The 18,942-nt window shown below is 48.6% G+C and overlaps 1 protein-coding gene across 1 annotated transcript in view; it reads right to left on the reverse strand.

The window, feature by feature from the left end:
- Positions 1–1,576: 1,576 nt before the first annotated feature.
- The window catches only part of ADCY10 (adenylate cyclase 10), a 42,446-nt gene continuing 25,080 nt past the window's right edge, over positions 1,577–18,942 (reverse strand). The window contains 14 exon segments of the mRNA XM_049777594.1: positions 1,577–1,900; positions 2,219–2,320; positions 2,322–2,354; positions 2,356–2,412; positions 4,757–4,897; positions 4,900–4,966; positions 5,540–5,657; positions 6,796–6,911; positions 7,855–7,951; positions 8,039–8,243; positions 12,402–12,558; positions 13,878–14,068; positions 17,044–17,141; positions 18,660–18,898. Coding sequence (XP_049633551.1) covers positions 1,739–1,900; positions 2,219–2,320; positions 2,322–2,354; positions 2,356–2,412; positions 4,757–4,897; positions 4,900–4,966; positions 5,540–5,657; positions 6,796–6,911; positions 7,855–7,951; positions 8,039–8,243; positions 12,402–12,558; positions 13,878–14,068; positions 17,044–17,141; positions 18,660–18,898 — 1,783 coding nt within the window. The 3' untranslated portion in view covers positions 1,577–1,738.

Consider the following 18,942-nt stretch of genomic DNA (forward strand, 5'->3'; position numbering starts at 1 on the left):
CTGCACTCAGGATTTATTCCTGGTGGTGCTCTGGGAATCATATGGGATGCTGGGGATTGAACTGCAGTTGGCCACATGTAAAGTAAACACCTTCCCTGCTGTGCTATGGCTCTGGCCTATCTTTACTCAAATTGATCCTGCAGATTTGATTTTTATTTCGATGATCCAAACCGGATGTAGTGAGCCAGAGCATTGGTGCACTGGGCCATATACGTGCCTCGCACATAGCTGCCCTGGGTTTGATCTCAAGTGCTGTGGAGAGGTCCAAGTCTTGAGCACAGGCTTTCTCTGCACTCTGAAACTGATCTCCAGCACCATAAGGCTCTGGTCAGTCTGGATGTGATGCCCAAATCAAAATAAGCCAAATCCCCAAGCAAATACGAGAGGGCTCATGGGGCCCTGGAAAGCTGCTCCCATCATGGAACAGCTTGTCCCCACAAATATGTTTCTGACCACAACTTGTCCTTCTGCCCCTGGCGAGAACAGCTGTGTCAAACCTTAGACCCATGTTAGTGTGTAACCTCCAAACAGGTTCCATTTAAACGACGGATGCCAGCATGGGCCAGCCAAGCAGGCACGATGGTGGGTCTTATGGTTCCCCCTGATGCAAAGAAAGTGGGCTCTGTCCCTGTCTCAAGCTGAGACCTGCTCAGATATGACAGGTAAAGTAAATGGGTCTCAAAACTCCAAGCTGAAGAATTTTCTTTCTCTTTCTTTCTTTCTTTCTTTCTTTCTTTCTTTCTTTCTTTCTTTCTTTCTTTCTTTCTTTCTTCTTTCTTTCTTTCTTTCTTTCTTTCTTTCTTTCCTTCCTTCCTTCCTTCCTTCTTTCTTTCTTTCCTTCCTTCCTTCCTCTCTCTTTCTCTCTTTCTTCTTTCTTTCTTTCTTTCTTTCTTTCTTTCTTTATTTCTTTCTTTCTTTCTTTCTTTCTTTCTTTCTTTCTTTCTTTCTTTCTTTCTTTCTTTCTCTTTCTTTCTCTCTCTTTTTCTTCCTTCCTTCCTTCCTTCCTTCCTTCCTTCCTTCCTTCCTTCCTTCCTTCCTTCCTTCCTTCCTTCCTTCCTTCCTTCCTTCCTTCCTTCCTTCCTTTCCTTTCCTTTCCTTTCCTTCTTTCTTTCTTTTTTTTTTTTTGTGGTTTTTGGGTCACACCCACCAGTGCTCAGGGGGATATTCCTGGCTCCATGCTCAGAAATTGCTCCTAGCAGGCACGGGGGACCATATGGGATGCTGGATTCGAACTGATGACCTTCTGCATAAAAGGCAAACACCTTACCTCCATGCTATCTCTCCGGCCCCCCCATTTATTGTTTGTTTGTTTGTTTGTTTGTTTTTGTTTTTGGCCACACCCTGCAGTGCTCAGGGGTTACTCCTGGCTCTGCTTAAAAAAAAAAATCACTCCTGGGGGACCATATAGGATGCCGGGAATTTAACCCAGGTCCATCCAGGGTCAGCTGTGATCAAGGCAAATGCCCTACCGCTGTGCTATCACTCCAGCCTGACTTGGAAGAATTTGGCTCTAAAGGGGTTTAGGGATGAAGGGGCTATGGTAGCAGGTTGGGAGCACAGGGTGGCACAAGTCAGCTCAGGCAGACGGTGTCTTTATTTCTGCATAATTGCCGAATTAGAAAGGGTTTTTGGGCCCAGTAAATGAAAGAGGTTGTCCAAGACTGCCTTAGATGATGATCAACCTACTGACTTGGGAGAGGTGGTCCAGTCAGTGAAGGAGGTGGTTCAGGACACAGACTTAGAAAGGGTTATCCAGGATATTGACTCGCAAATGGAACTTGTTCTTCTGCACATCCTCGAGGGTCACTTTGTCTTCCATGATCATCCTCCAGGATGGGAGGTTCTGAACGATCTGGTGCCACTGGTCTGTGGCTACCTTGGAGCTGGAGCACCACCAATCCTGCAGGGCAGAGTGTGAGGTGACTCAGGGTGTGGAGAGGAGTGGCTGGGGGCTGAAGCAAAAGAATGTCTGCAGACTGGGAGACCTAGAAACTGTGTGTCTGAGGGTCCCCATCTAGCAGTAGATAGGGTGCTTGCCTTGCACATGGCTGACCCAAGCTCAATTCTGGCACTTCATATGGTCCCCAAAGCCCTGCCAGGAGGATTCCTGAATGTAGAGTAATCCCCAGAGTACTGCTGGGTTTGTTATAAATAGAAACAAAACCTTCCCGAGGGAACCTTGTAACCCCACTGCCCCACCCCACTTGGGGACACCTGCCTTGTTCATGGTCATCCAGCACTTCTCTAGCATGTTGCCCTGAGCCTCGGTGAAGGTCATGGCGTGCTGAAGAAGAGCTCACAGTGCTCACTCGTCGCCCAGTGAGGATGCAAACGTATGACATGAGGTGGTACAGTTCGTGGGGTAAAAGACGGGCCCGGTGGCAGTGCTTGGGTGACCAGCAACTCTAGAGACTGCAGGGACACAGAACAGCCTGTAAAGAGGGGTGTGCTGGGGTGGGGCACAGCCAGGGGACAAGCCCAGCAGTCCGACCGAGGATCCATGTCCTCTGTCAATTGTCTCTGTCAATTCTTGCTTGTGTGTGTGATGAGTGTGATGGGACATGATATCTGTATGAGTTGCATGCAACTGTTTGAACACACATGATATATGTCACATGTGTGACATGCAGTGCATGTATAGTGATTCATGTCTTTCATGACATGTGCACAATATGCCTGACACATTATGATATGTGATGTATATGAAGGGGCATTTGTGAGAGGTGTGTGGGACATGTCTGCATGCCTCTGATGTATGTGATGCAGACAGCATGTAGTTTGTATGAAGAAGCTATTTTTAGAACTTCTTGCACCTGGGTTACCTACAAAAAATCAACTTTTTTTCTAGGCTAATCTTTTTTTTTTTTTTTTTTTTGATTTTTGGGCCACACCCGGTAATGCTCAGGGGTTACTCCTGGCTATGTGCTCAGAAGTTGCTCCTGGCTCGGGGGACCATATGGGACACCGGGGGGATCGAACCACGGTCCATCCAAGGCTAGCGCAGGCAAGGCAGGCACCTACCTTTAGCGCCACCGCCCCGGCCCTAGGCTAATCTTTTGACTCTATTTTTATCAGTCATTGTCTTACTATTTAAAGTGTGTTTCATCTCTATGTATCATATTGTTTTGTTTTACGTCTTACTGCAAACAGAAAATTTTGTATCTAATTTTAATATTTGTTTGCACAATTCTGGGGAAATGTATTTTAGAGTTTTGAAAGTTCTCAGCTATCCTGGTGAATGTTTCCCAATTGCTATGTTATATTGTCTATCTTACACAATAATTTTATACATATATCTCTGTTGTATCCCTGTTAGAGACTTATCTATAATGCTTGTGTAATAATACAAAAAAGCTGGAGAATGTGGGTATCCCCTCCCCCAACTCATCTATCCCACCTGAATGATCAGAACTGCCCACACCTGGAATGGGTGGGTAGAAGAGTCTGCGGGGGGGGGGGGGAGGGGGGAGGGAGAGGGGATAAGGAGAGTTAGAGAGGCATCAAGAGAGAGAGAGCCATCATCATCAGAGATACAGCATCAGATTCAGCATCAACAATTCAGTATCATCAAAGAAGCAGCAGTAGTAACATCACCCAAGGGAGTTAGTCAGCCTGGAAGCCAGTTAGGAAGCCTGGAAGAAGCAGCTGAAAGGGAGACTGAGGTTGAGAGAGCCCAGAGGGAGTAGAGAAGTAGCTGTTAGGAAAAGGCTTAGAGAGGCCCTGAGGAGGTGTGCATGGCAGAAGGTACTGTGAAATAAAACTGGCTGACTCTTGGAACTTAAAAAAACAAACAATGCCTTGCAAGCAGCCGATGCAGGACCAAAGGTGGTTGGTTCGAATCCCGGTGTCCCATATGGTCCCCCGTGCCTGCCAGGAGCTATTTCTGAGCAGAAGGCCAGGAATAACCCCTGAGCATCGCAGGGTGTGGTCCAAAACCCACAACAAACAAACAAACAAACAAGCACATGTCCAGTGTATCTGACATGTGATGTCTGTAATGTGTATGATGAGCATAGTGCATGCAATGGTGTCATGTGTGACATAGGATTTGTGCGTGTTGTGACATGTCTGCACACATGTGATATATGTAAGACACCATGTATGGTATACAATAACATGTATGGTGTATATGCACATGATGTTTACATGTGATGTGTGACATGAAGCACATTATGTGGGATTAGTGGTGTGTGCAGTATATGGTGTGTGTGTCCATGGCTGTGACTTGAACTCAGGAGAAGCTGGGGTCCCCCTAGATCCCCCTGGATGGCAGCTCTGTTGACTAAGTTGGCCCAAGTTGGGCTCTGGGCCCAAGTGTGGAGACACCCACCAGTTTCTGTGCCAGAAGAACTTGAGGTCTTTGCTCAGATTTGGGATGATCAGACCCTCCCACACCTGTGATGGAGGGGTAGCTTGAAGAGAGGATAAAGGGTTGCCTGGGGGAGGGGAGAGGGAGGGGAGAGACAGCAAAGAGAGAGAGCATAGGGCAGGCCAGGATGGATGCAGAGGAGAAAGGAAAGAGGCTGCTTAGCTTAGAAGCATATGGGAAATGCACATGGCAATTAGGGGCCTTGTAATAAAGTTTGCAACCTACAGACTCACGGCTGAAGGGGCTGCAAGAGCCAGACTGAGCTGAAAAAGGTCTCGCCATCCCACCACAACACTAGGACTCTCTATTTAATAATGAATGCAACAGTCCCTTATGGACTCCTGGGTAAAGGTCCCACAGTCCGTCAAAGGGGAGATTCCCACTCACCTTAAGGAGCTTCACGCCACTGTCCTGTGCATTCCCTCCATCTGCTGCTGGATCATGTGCTGCAGGTAAAAGGGCGCTGGATCTCCAGGGTAGCGGGCTCATGCCCTGGCAATAGATGGCTGTGGGCGTCTTCCTGGGACACCCAGGTGCTTAGCCCGTTCAGGGAGAACCAATGTTGAATTTTGTCCCCAGTCCTGCAGCCGGCCATACCTGCACACAGAGCTCGTGACATCATCCTGGTGGGTGTTTGGTTATGTGACAGCAACGGGTCCCCTCTTACATTCCTCAGTCCTGTGGTTTCTAGGAGCTTCTGGGCCAAGCCACGGAGCCCCCCTAAGCCTGATGGTCACTCACAATGTCCCATCTGTTCTTATTATTCTGTGCTCCTGCCATGGTGTGACAATGACACAGAAGGTGTAGGGATATAGGAGACAATGTGCAGGGTCAGGGACCATAAGATTGATTTGGGGTAGGCATTCACTGGTGACATTGGAGTACTCACCCACCCTCGTAGGATATGGAAGCACTCGCATATTATAATGCAAAGAAAGAGACTATTTTTTTAGGGGGGCCCACACCAGACAGTGCTCAAGGATCACTCCTAGCTTTGTGCTTACAGGGCACCTGTGTAAGTCCAGGGATCAAACTTGGGAGTTATCTGCAAAGTCAACATCTTCACCCCAGTACCCCCTCCTCTAAAGCAAACAGCCACATTAATCCCACATGCAAGGGATCCCTGGTTGCATGTTGGGGGTATACTGAGGCCGTGGATACTGCAATTACCAGAGTGCAATGCACGAGTAAAGAGCCAGGAGGATTCCACTCTGGTACTTGAGGATGTCGTTGTCTTCATTCTGCAAGACGAAGTTCAGGCACTCCTCGAAGCTTCTATAAATGAAGCCTACAAATGAGAGAGACGAGAACTTTTCCAGAGGTAGGGGGACCCTCTCTGGCCAAGGAGCCCCCTCTTTCCTACTAGACTACTAGTCAGTTTGGATCCTAAAGCGCCTATGAACTGTACCATGCCCCTGTTCCCCAAGTTTCGCATTTGCTGTGTGGACATGCTACATATGCTGAAATGATAAAATTCCATTCCACAGAGCTGGCAGCAGGAGCCTTCATTTATTACTTTTTTTGTTTTTGTTTTTGGTTTTTGGGTCACACCTGACAGCGCTCAGGGGTTGCTCCTGGCTCTATGCTCAGAAATCGCTCCTGGCAGGCTCAGGGGACCATATGGGATGCCAGGATTTGAAACACCGACCTTTTGATTGCAAGGCAAATGCCTTACCTCCACACTCTCTCTGGCCCCTCTTTATTACTTTTATTAGTTATTATTATTTAGCTCACTCTGAGCTCAGGGGTCACTCCTGGTGAGTTAGGGACCCTATGTGATGCTGGGGATTGAACAAAGCCAGTAGCTGCCCTCGGTGTATGGCTCTGCTTTCCCATTATTATTTCTAGAAGGTCTTAGCAGTAGTGTTGGACAGAATGCCCTGTCCCAGAGGTGGATGAAAGCCCAAGACAGAGAGAAACATAGGGGGAGAAGGCATTTGCCTTGAATAATCCTAGTTTGATCCCTGGAGCCATAAAAAGTCAGGAATGATTCCTGTGCACAGAGCTGGGAGTCAGCCCTGAAGAGTACTGGGTATGGACCAGAAACACCCCTCAAAAAAACCAAACTCTAAATTGTCCCCACTCAGGCTTGCCAGGCCCTTCACAGGGAAGAGAAAGTCTGAGCATTGATCCTGGGCTCCATGTGTCCCCCGAGAAGGTTATAGGGGGAAAAAATGAGGTACTCTAAATGGTACCTGGGCAATGGGTACTGGTGACTTTAGTACTTCCTGTGCAATCCATCCTCTGCTACCCCAGAAATGGTGCCCTGATTTCTCTAACTCAGCACTCCTCCTCTCTGAATAACCCTGGCCTCTCCCGAATGGTCCCTCAGCTCAGAAACACGTTTCTCCCACTTCTAGCCTGCAACTGGGGTGTTCTGGGGCACTGAGACATCATCCTCCCTGCCCCTGCCCTCCCCAGCGTACCTGAATACAGCATGATGTCCAAGCAGATAAAGTAGAAGATGGCTTGGCTGTAGATGTGTTCCTCTGCCACTGAAAGGTCCCACAGCCGGTCCAGCATCTGCATCAGCTGTTTGAGACTGTGGGTCCTGGTGTGGAGAGGTTCAGGGAGATGAGGACAGCCTGAGGGGGTGCATCAGGCAAGTTGAGCCCCGATCTTCTCTCCTGCCCTGTCTTTTTGCAAAGGGGCCAAATACCAGCAAATGCCAGTTTTGATTCAACCTCAGAGACATCCACTGCAGCTGCTTTTAGGGGGGAAGCAGGTCTTCAAGAGACCCTGAGTTACCTTCATCACAATTCTCTCCCTCTCTCTCTCTCTCTCTCTCTTTTGGTTTTTTGGATCACACCTGGCAGTGCTTAGGGGTTACTCCTGGCTCTATGCTCAGAAATCGTCACTGGCAGGCACAGAGGACCATATGGGATGCCGGGATTAGAACCACCATCCTTCTGCATGAAAGGTAAATGCCTTACCTCCATGCTATCTCTCCGGCCCCTCATCACAATTCTCAATCACTTTTGCCAGTGGTTACATGCAAGGGCCTGAGGATTCGGTGCTGGGGATTCCTCAGGTCACCTTGGCTGTGCTTAGATCTATACCTGCCAGACCATGTGGTGCCAAGGATGGAACCTGGTTTGGCTGTGTGCATGCATGCCCCATGCCATCTGTCTGGACTACCTCTCAGGCCTGTGCCATTCACCTGGACTACTTTTAGGCCTATGTCATCCTCCTGGACTACCTCTCAGACCTCTAGACTGGTGTTTTTCTCTGACTGTTCTTCCATAGAGGCCATGTTCCTGGTCCTCAGGGGTATCCATCTCCCTTACAGACATGTTTCCTGTCCCCCATGTCTCATGGGTCTGTTTGGTAAAAAGGTGCCTCAGTACCCCCCAGGAAGTGGGTGACAACCTGTACTATGCATCCCTCACTTGGCATCTAAGGCCCAAATAGAATCTAAGGCCCTGGAATCGATCCTACTTCCTCCCCACTTGCCGCTGGCAAAGGCTCTGTCCGTGGCCAAATACCTGTTTTTCATGAAGAAACACCGGCTGAGCCAATACAGGACGTGGCAGTATCTATCCTGGTTCCGAATCCGTGCCCACATCTTGCGGGCTCTTTGGCCTGGGGGGAGCATGTGTTTTGGAGGGCACTGGGCCAGTGGAGTACTGTTTAGATCGGCCCTCCCGGCCTCAGCCCACAGGGTCTTACCCATGTCAATGGCCAAGTCCAGGTGGCCCATGAGAAACTTGATGTAGCTGAGCTTATAGGCCATGTAGGCCACAATCTCCAGGTTCTCCCCTCTTAAGGGAGGCATGTACAACAGATTCATGGCCATCACTTCGTATTTGTACCATACCTCCTGGTAGCCAGACAGCTGGTGGTACAGCGAGTAGTCGAGGTAGGCCTTGATTATCTGTAACGGAAGCAGCGCAGGACAGATTGGCAGGGTGGAAGAGTGGGAAGAGGAGGTAGAGTGGGAGAAGGCTCTGTCTGGGAACCCGTTGCATGCTCATACACTCCATATTCATGGCACTGAGCATATCCTCAGTGGGATTCACCCTCCTCTTTGCTTTATCTCCCAGAAAAAGCTCCATGGCCCTGCCTAATCACAGAACCCTGAAAATCTTAAGCCTTGACATTTTTTTAAATTTGAATTTTAGGACCACACCCCCTGGTCCTCAGAGCTCAGTGTGTTTTTTTGTGTGTGTGTGTGTGTGTGTGTGTTTTTGTTTGGGGGTCACATCCGGCAGCACTCAGGGTTTCCTCCTGGCTCTATGCTCAGAAATTGCTCCTGGCAGGCTTGGAGACCATATGGGATTCGAATTACCATCCTTCTGCATACAAAGCAAATGCCTTACCTCCATGCTATCTCTCCAGCCCCAGGGGGTGTCATTCTTGACCATGCTTAGGAGACCCACTGGGATGCCAGAGATTGAACCAGGGTGGAGTATGTGCAAGGCAGGCACCTTCCCTGTTGTACTATCTCTCCAGCCCTATTTTTCTGCTTTGGGGCCATACTCAGCCATGCTCCAGGGTTACTTCCAGGTTAGTGCTTAGCAGGGGAATGAGGTGCAGTGCTCAAGGAGATGCTGGGGGTGTACCGAGGCCTTTTGCACATAAAAGAGCTCTTCCTAGCCCAGTCTAGGATCACACAGTGCAGAAAGGAGTTGGTGGCATAATCACCTCCAAACAGGACCTGGGATGGCCTGTTTGTCAGGGAGATGAGAAGAGAGGCATCATATTTTATTGTTACATTCCCAAAGGATTTAATTTGCTGTTGCAGGCACGGGCTCCTTTTATTATTGAACAGCAAAGGAAAAGTAGTTCAGGTGATCTACTTTTTTTTTCCTTAGTTTTTAGGGCCACCACACCCAACAGTGCTCAGGGCATTTTCCTGGCTCTGCACCCAGGAATTACCACTCCTGGCTGTGCTCAAGGGACCCTCTGGGGTGCTAGGGATCACACACAGCAAGGCAAGCAAGGACCTGCTGTACTATCCAGCACCTGGTGAATTCTACACCTAGAGAAAGTTAAACAAGGGGCTGGAGAGCACTCACAGGGGCAAGACAAATCCTGGTTTCACCCCAGTTTCATCCCTGACACCACATATAGGGTCACTCAGCACTTCTAGGGATGGCTCCTGAGCACTGTGGGGTGTGATTCCCCCCCACACACACACACATACCTTCTCCCTTTCCCTTTCTCTATACTCATCAAGGATTTTCCTTTCTTTGCCTTTGGGCTGTGTGACTGCTCATTCTACCATCAAAGACTGCTTGCCATCAGAACTTCTCTTATTTTTTAATATTTTAATATATATTTTTGTTTTTGTGTCTCCCATGGCAATGTTCAAGGCTTCCTCTTGACTCTGCACTCAGGAATCACTCCTGGAATGGCTCAGAGGATCCTATGGGATGCTAGAGATCAAACCAGTTCAACAGCAAGGTAAGTGCCCTTCAGGCTGAGTTCCACCAGTTCTGGCTCCACCAGTCAGGACTTCTTTGGGCTTTCCTGTGGATGGGTGAGTCCCATAAAATTTTTGACATGTGGGCCCGGAGAGATAGCACAGCGGTGTTTGCCATGCAAGCAGCCGATCCAGGACCTAAGGTGGTTGGTTCGAATCTCGGTGTCCCATATGGTCCCCCGTGCCTGCCAGGAGCTATTTCTGAGCAGACAGCCAGAAGTAACCCCTGAGCACCGCCGGGTGTGGCCCAAAAACCAAAAAAAAAAATTTTTTTTTTGACATGTGTTTTTTTTCCCCCATATGTGTGTTAAGATTTTTATTTCCCCCCAAAGGACTTTCCTTGGTGAAAGACAATTGCCAGAAGATGGAATAAGAATAAAAGAATCTATAAAGTGATGAGACCAGCACAGTGAGAGTTTTGAGTCTCCTTAGATGATGGTGTTGAGGGAAGGGGGAATGGAGTCTTTCTTGTAAGTAGTAGTAAGTGCTTCTGTGTAAGTAGTAGCTACTATACATATGTAGAGGTATGTTGTTGTTTTCTTTTTTTCGCCACACCTGGTGGCATTCAGTGGTTATTCCTGGCTCTGCACTCAGAAATCACTCCTGGCAAGCTTGGGGGGGGGGGACCATACGGGATGCCAGGAATCGAACCTGGGTCCATCCCGAGTCAGCAGCTTGCAAGGCAAAATGCCTTACTGCTGTGCTATATCTCCAGCTCATACTTTAACATTTTAATTTTATTTCTTTGCTTTTTATTTTGTTTTGGCCCACATTCAGTGTTGCTCAGGGGCCACTCCTGTCTCTGCATGAAGGGATCATTTCTGGTAGTGCTCAGGGCACTGTATGAGAAGCTGGGTATCAAACCTAGGTCAGCCTCATGCAAGGCAAATGCCCTACCTGCTGTGCTATTGCTGCTGTTCCTAAATTCTTTTTTTTGTTGTTGTTTGTTTTGTTTTTTTGTTTTTGGGTCACACCCGGTGACGTTCAGGGGTTACTCCTGGCTATGTGCTCAGAAATCATTCCTGGCTTGGGGGGCCATATGGGACACCGGGGGATTGAACCATGGTCCATCCTAGGTTAGCACGGGCAAGGCAGATGCCTAACCACTTGCGCCACCACTCCGGCCCACCCTAAATTCATTTTTTAAGGGCCATGGGGAATTCTTTAATGTTTTCCTTTTCACCTGTTCTTTCTTACGAGTACATAGTGTAACTTTCCAGAAACTTTGTGATATACTATCATAGCAAGAAGGTTGCAGATGAATAATCTTTTTTTGTTTTGTTTTGTTTTGGTTTTTGGGCCACACCCGGTGGGGTTCAGGGGTTACTCCTGCCTATCTGCTCAGACTATCTGCTCAGAAATAGCTCCTGGCAGGCATGGGGATGGGGGTGGGTGGGGAACATGGGATGCTGGGATTCGAACCAGCCACCTTAGGTCCTGGATCGACTGCTTGCAAGGCAAACACTGTTGTGCTATCTCTCCGGCCCCCCGCAGATGGATAATCTTATCTTCTATAAATAAGACATTGATTAAAAATACTTTAAAAATCTTTTTTGTTTGTTTTGGGGCCACACCCAGGATGTGCTCAGTGGTTACTCCTGGTTCTGCACTCAGAAATTGCTCCTGGCAGGCATAGGGGACTATATGGGGTGCTGAGGATCGAACCCGGGTTCTCCCAGGATCTGCCAAGTGCAAGGCAAACGCCTGGCCACTGTGCTATTGCTTTGGCCCCCAAAATACTTAAAAAATCTTAACACCAGTCACTCTTTTCACTAAAATGATTGGGGAAATACAAGGCTTTTTTTTTCCTCTTCAATGAAAATGGTACTTTGAGTATGTATGTTCATTTATAAAAGATATTTCAGGGGCTGGTATGATAGGACAGTAGGACCTTGTACACACTGACCTGGGTTCCATCCCTGTCATTCCACAGCATGCCCTAAGCTCTGCCAAGATTGATGCCTGAGCACACAGCCAGAAGTAAACTCTAGGGGCCGGAGAGATAGAACAGTGGTAGAGTGTTTGCCTTGTATGCAGCCAACCTGGGAGGAATCCAGTTTGATTACTAGCATCCTATATGGTTCCCCAGCCTGTCAGGGATGATTTCTGAGTACAGAGCCAAAAGTAACCCCTGAGCACCGCTGAGTGTGGCCCAAAAACCAATCAATTGATCAATAAAGTCTAAAAAAATTTAAAAAAGTAAACCGTAAACACTGCCAGTGTGCCCCCCAAACTGGATACAGCCCTTTAAAATGAGAGCTACTGACCTCCCTGATAATTGACTATAAAATGAGTCAGGAGAGAGAAACCAGAATAAAGGGGGCAGCCCTGGCATGCATCCAACCCTGGGTCTGGTCCCTGGCATCACATGGTCCCCTGAGCATTCCCAGGTGCACTGCTAGGGTGGCCCAGGTCTCCCCACCACTGCAGCCTCAGGCCGTAGTAGTATCCACCTGCTGGCCCCATTAGCCAAATGTCCCTGAAGGTGCACTGGGTTCCCCCCCAAAGAACCAAATGATAGTGAGTAAGCCAGTGGTGAGGTTGGGGGCAGCCTCTGCCTTTCCCTGTGGGCAAACTCAGGCCAGGAGGGCAGCACCCAGCCCCTACCTGGAAGTCATTGCCTGTCTCCAGGGCTGTGTTCATCTGCATAAGTATGGCCAGGCTGCAGTAGTACTTGTCCTGGAAGAAGTAGTTGAAGCTGTAAATGCGCCAGAGCAGGGAGAGACAACTGATCTGCTGGTATAGCTCGGCCAGCCTCTTCTTCCTGAACGGCAGGGGGTGCAGAGGACTGTCAGCTGATCTGCTGGTACAACTGGTCCAACCTCTTCTTTCTTTGGGACCAGGGGTGCAGAGGGGCCCATTACCTCAGGGGTGAATGCTGAACATGGCCGTCTTGATAGGTACATAAACATAGGAATGAGAAGACTCTGGATTTACTGAGGGGCGAGCCTGGTACTGCTCATGGTCCACTCACAAAGTCTGGGGGTCTGCTTACTGCATACTCAGGGTCTACTCAGTATGCTCAGTGTCTGCTCACTGTGTACTTGGGGTCTGCTCACTGAGTACTGTGGTACTTAGGATACTCTCACTGAGTACTCAGGGTCCACTCACTGCTACTCGAGGTGTGCTCATTGTGTACTCGGGGTCTGCTAACCGTGGTATTTAGGGTCTGCTCACTCGTGCTCAGGGCCCATTCACTGAGAATTGGCATGCTTGGGGTCTGCTCATGCAGTACGTGGTGTCCAATCACTGTGTACTTGGGGGTCTGCTCACAGTATACATGGGGCCTGCTCACTGTGTCCTTGAGGTCCACTCACTATGTACTGGGGGTCCACTCATTGAGTACTCGGGGTCTGCTCACTGCTCCCATGCAATGCTGGGAGTGGAACTTGGGGCTCCCATGAGCATCATCTACCATTTATGTAACATATCACCCCCATTAAATGGAACCCCCCACAGGAAGTGTCCCCTCTGAAACTTCTTGGGAATTATACTGAGCAAGACTAGATCCAAGTATCTGAGCATTACTTAGGAAGTCCAGGCTCTGCCTTCCTGGCCACAGCCAGGGGTGCTCATAAGGGAACCCCCACACCCCTATGGGATACCCCTACAACTGCTATTTTTTGTTTTGAGGCTACACTCATTAATACTCAGGGTGATTCCTGGCTTTACACTCACGAATCACTCCTGCTTGGGGGACCCCCATGAGATGCCAAGGAATAAACACTTGCAAGGCAAGTGCCCTATTCACTGTCTTATTGCTCCAGTGCCTTCTTTTTATATCTCCGATGGGGTCTACTTAGCTAGGGGAAGGGCAGGCTAGAAGAGCCAGTGTTAGGGCCCAGAGATGCTTAGGATTTCCTATTAGTATCCCCATCCCCAGGAGTTCTGGGGACTGAACTCACTGTCTCTCCCTTGCAGAGCTGTGTCCCACTCCAGACTCTGAGTCATCCAACCCACAGGGCAGGAGGGAGAGGGTCTCTACATTGGAGGGGTACTGTATGGACCCAAACTGTCTTCAGGTCCCGCCCACATCCAGCTGCACACTTGGGCCCTGGGACATGAAGTAAGGCACCCCCTTACTTGAGAGGCGGGCTGTCCTGGGCCTGCTGGGTCATGTATCGGAAGTGCCTGCTCTCCTCCATGTGTAACTGCAGGACGAGCGAGAGCAAGTTGGAGGGGAAGATGCAGTTGAGCAGCTTCAGAGCTTTGCGGAGCATCTTCTTGGCCAGTTCGAGCAGGCCCACATGGAAGCAGACCTGGGAGAAGGCGGCCTGACTCAGGGCACATGTGCCACCACAGAGCCCAGCACTGGAGACTTACCCAGAATGGACACTTAAGGTGTACAAGGGGCCAGTGAGGTGGCGCTAGAGGAAAGGTGTCTGCCTTGCAAGCGCTAGCCAAGGAAGGACCGCAGTTCGATCCCCAGGCGTCCCGATGGTCCCCCCAAGCCAGGGGCAATTTCTGAGTGCTTAGTCAGGAGTAACTCCTGTACATCAAACGGGTGTGGTTCAAAAAAACAACAACAAAAAAACAATAACAAAAAAAAGGTATACAAACCCAGTGAGAGTTAAGGCGGCAGTGGGCAGGGCTCTTGCCTTGCACTGAGTTTGATCCCTGGCACCCCTAGAGTGATTCCTGAGCTCAGAGCCGGGAGTAAGTCCTGAGTACCACTGGGTGTGACCCCCCAAACCAAACACTCTTCTATATTCACCCCCCAAAAAAGAAACACAAAGAAAACCCACTTGTAGGACTGGAGTGCTATTATAGTGCTTAGTGTGCTGGCCTTGCACACAGCGGACCTAGGTTCAATCGGCATTCTATGTGGTCTCCAGGACCTGCCAGGAATGATTTCTGTGTGCAGAGCCAGGAGTAAGACCTGAGTAGTGTTGTGTGGCAAAAAAATTAATAAATAAAAATTAAAAAAAATTTTTTTTTGGAGAGCTACACCCAGTGGTGCTCGGGGATTAGTTACTCCTGGCTTTGCACTCAGAAATCACTCCTGGGAGGCTCAGGGGACCATATAGGATCCTGGGAATTGAACCTGGGTCCTTCCCAGGTTGGCTGTGTGCAAGGCATATGCCCTACCACTGTGCCATTCCTCCAGCCCCAACAAACTTTTTTGTTTGCTTGTTTTTGAGTCACACCCGGCAGCTCTCAGGGGTTACTCCTGGCTCTACACTCAGAAATCGCTCCTGGCAGGCTCGGAGGACCATATGGGATACTGGGATTCAAACCATCCTTCTGCATGCAAGCAAACGCCCTATCTCCATGCTATTTCTCTGGCCCCCCAACAAAATTTTTTTTTTTTGGTTTTTGGGCCACACCTGGCAGTGCTCAGGGGTTACTCCTGGCTGTCTGCTCAGAAATAGCTCCTGGCAGGCACGGGGGACCATATGGGACACCGGGATTTGAACCAACCACCTTTGGTCCTGGATTGGCTGCTTGTAAGGCAAATGCCGCTGTGCTATCTCTCCGGGCCCCCCAAATTTTTTTTTAATATAGTTTTTATTTAAGTAACCTGATCATAGTTGGGTTATAGTCATAAACAAAACACCCCCCTTCACCAGTGTAACATTACCCCCTCCCCCCTCCCCATCCCCTGCGTGTATTCAAGACAGGTCTTCTACTACAGTTATTATTATTATTTTTTTTTGTAGTTTTTGGGTCACACCCGGCAGTGCTCAGGGGTTTTTCCTGGCTCTGTACTCAGAAATTGCTCCTGGCAGGCACGGGGGTGGGGTGGGGTGGGGGGGACTATATGGGACGCCGAGATTATAACCGATGACCTTCTGCATGAAAGGTAAACGCCTTACCTCCATGCTATCTCTCCAGCCCCAGTTATTTGTTTTTTTAAGTTCAGTAAATTGTATTTTTTTCCCTTAAAGTATAAGAGTAAAAAATATAGTAAAGGTGTGATAGTGGCAATCGCCGTTGTTTGCATAGGTCCAGAAAAATGGGGAAAATGGAAAATAATCCTTGACCTGATTACAAAAAGGCCTCACCCCAGAAGTTTATTGGCATAAGACCAACTCTGGGTTCCAAGCATACCAGTCTGTCCAACCCGAGTCATTCTCTGTGGTCCCGGTGAAACTTTTTCGCACTTTAGCTATTGTTGGAATCAGATTTTCATATTTAAAGACTCTGGTTTCTGTGCATTTCTTTCATCGATGTCAGGCTGATGTGGAGCATCCTCTAGTTTCAGCGTACCATTAAATGCAGAGCGATCTGCCCTGCACGCAGGCTGTTGCTGAGTTGTCTGGGTGTTGGGAGCACTCTTTGAAGTAAGTCAATGCCAAAGCAATGGTAGGTCTTCCCTGGTAAAGGCTTGGATCCTGGTAATGTTATAGACAATTGTGGTTGTTTCCATAGATGGTATCCATTGTTCAGGTGTGTGTGGACGATGCCCATTCTTCTGAGGCCTAAGCCAAATCATTATGCCAATGTTCAGGGTAAAAGACTTAATTATATTACCAAATTTGTGTTCCCATTTCTATTAGATAGAACTATTTTTTGCAATATGTATTATTTTCCCATTTTAATGATAGCCCTATGCAAAAGAGAAACATTGCCATAAGATATTGTTGGTGCATTTGGGGGGCCAACGAATAAAGTCCCAACATTCCCCATAACTTGGATTCTCACTACGCTCAAACTATACAGAGATACTCTTCTAACAGTATTGCTTATATAAACAGATCTCTCAATGCCCCAACAAAATTTTTTGAAGGCAACCAGTTGCATCCTCCACTCACTGCCCCAGTTTCCCCAGATCTTGACTATGCTGGGCCACAACATGTTTACTGGGCTTTTGCAATCGGGAATACGAATGAGCACATGGGAAAAGCATAGTCTTTTCTATTCGCCATGACCTTGGCATCCAAGCTACACTGGCTTCATCTGCCTGAAACCACAAATTGCCAACCACAGGGGCTAGAAGAACACCACGGTGGGGTGTATGCTGACCTAGAACTCAAAGGAGCCCAGTTTGGTCCCAGCACTACACAGTTCCTGAACCACCGACGGGAGTGACCTGTGGAATAATAGGTATAACCTGATTTCCTTCCCTGAGTCCTTCAAACAAAAGGATAAACCCAGCATGGAACAGGGGTGCATCTCAGGCCAGTGATGGGGAGAAACTAAACTCAGAGGAGCTTTGGGGTATGGAGGGGCTGTCAGGGGATGTCTCCAGAGGCAGAAAACAGGCAGGTGTAGTGTAATTGGGGTGAGGGGGTCCTTCCTTACTGGCCCTTTCCTGGCTATAGAAAGTGGCCAGCTCAAAAGATGATTTTTTATTTTCAAGAATCTTCAGCTGCCTCTCGCCCTTTGTTTCAAATAGTTGGAGGCCTAACAGCAGTGGGGGAAGGCAGTTATGGGGTCACCAGGTCCCTCGGAAGCCCTCAACTCCTGACTAGGGTGGGCCCCATGGGAAAATGGGTGACTAATGCCAGGGTTCCCTGTTCCTTGGCTGCTGGCTCTGCTTTATTCCCTCTGAAGAGCTCTCAAGAATGCTCTAGAACTCTAGAAACTCTAGAACTGTCTCCTGCGCTTATTTTTGTTCTGTTTTGGGTCATATCGGGTGGCACCTAGGGGTTACTCCTGGCTCTGTACTCAGAAATTGCTCCTGGCAGGCGTGGGGGAACATATGGGATGCCAGGAATCAAACCAGGATCTAGGGTCCATCCTGGGTTGGCTGTGTTCAAGGCAAACACCTACTGCTGAGCTATCACTCTGGCCCCTGTCTACTGGACTTCTGAGCTATTTCCTTCTCTGCTTCAATTCCCCACCACCACCACCACCACTATCTGTCCCCTGGTCTTACACACTGCTGACCTGGGTTTAATCCCCATATTCTACCACCACCACCTACAAAAAAAATTTTTTTTTTGGTTTTTGGGCCACACCCGGCGTTGCTCAGGGGTTAATCCTGCTATCTGCTCAGAAATAGCTCCTGGCAGGTATGGGGGACCATATGGGACACCGGGATTCGAACCAACCACCTTTGGTCCTGGATCAGCCGCTTGCAAGGCAAACGCTGCTGTGCTATCTCTCTGGGTACCTACAAAAATTCTAAGGGGCCAGTAGGTAAAGGGTTTTTTTTTTTTTTTGTCCTAATATGAGGCCATTGCCAGTCAGTTGTTCTTGATATGTTTTACCCCATATGGTCTCCTGAGCATTGCCAAGCATGACCTATGAGTGTGGCCTCAAAACCCACCAACCACCCCCCAAAAAGTAAGGGAAGGTCCATACAGATGTGGGTGAGCCTGCTCTGGCTGTGACCCTGAACTTGAGAATCACTCCTGGTGGGATTCACAGGACCACAAGGAGGTGTCACAAATTGAACCCAAGTCAGCTGTGTGCAAGGCAATACCTTAAATATTATCTCTCTCTCCAGTCCTCCTCTACTTCTATTTGATGACACTTGAATCAAACCTGCCAGTGCTGAGGGTTTTTACACCTGGCTCTGTGCTCAAGGATCACTGCTATTGAGCTGAGAGGGGACTTATGGGGTGCTGGGGATGGAACCTGGATCAGCTGCATGCAATGCAAATGCCTTCCCCTCTGTTCTACTACTCCATTCCCCTTTTTTCCTTTGTTTTGTTTGTTTGTTTCTTTGTTTTAGGGTCAGCTTCTTGCAAGGCAAACACCCTACTCATTGTTTTTTGTCTGTTTGTTTGTTTGTTTGTTTTTTGCTCTAGCCCATCCACTACACTCTTAACTAAAAACTCACTCCCATGACTTTGTGCTTCCATAAAACCCTCTTTGAGCCGGACCAGACTCATGGTTTTCTCTGGAACAAGGGACACACTTGGGTATCTGTAACCTACAAGGTGGTAGGCACAGGTGACAATAAGTTCTCCCAACCTCTGCTTACCATGTAGTTGTCCCCGAGGAAGATATAGGCAGAAGCAATTTCCAGGAAGTAGTACAAGGCCTTGTCATTTTCCCCCAAAGCCAGGAAGTGGTCAGCCAGGGGCAGGATGATCAGCTCCAGTATCTCCTCACACTGGCATGGCTCCTGGAGCACCATGTCCTCCGAGGTCTTCATCTTGGCGATGACATCATCAAAGTACTCCAGAATCTTGACTCGGATATCCTTGAAGCTGGTGGGAGAAAGCAGGGAACAAGAGTCACTGTTAGGAGGGAG

Source organism: Suncus etruscus, chromosome 7 (genome assembly GCF_024139225.1).
Source record: "Suncus etruscus isolate mSunEtr1 chromosome 7, mSunEtr1.pri.cur, whole genome shotgun sequence".
In the NCBI taxonomy this organism is placed as follows: Eukaryota; Metazoa; Chordata; class Mammalia; order Eulipotyphla; family Soricidae; genus Suncus; species Suncus etruscus.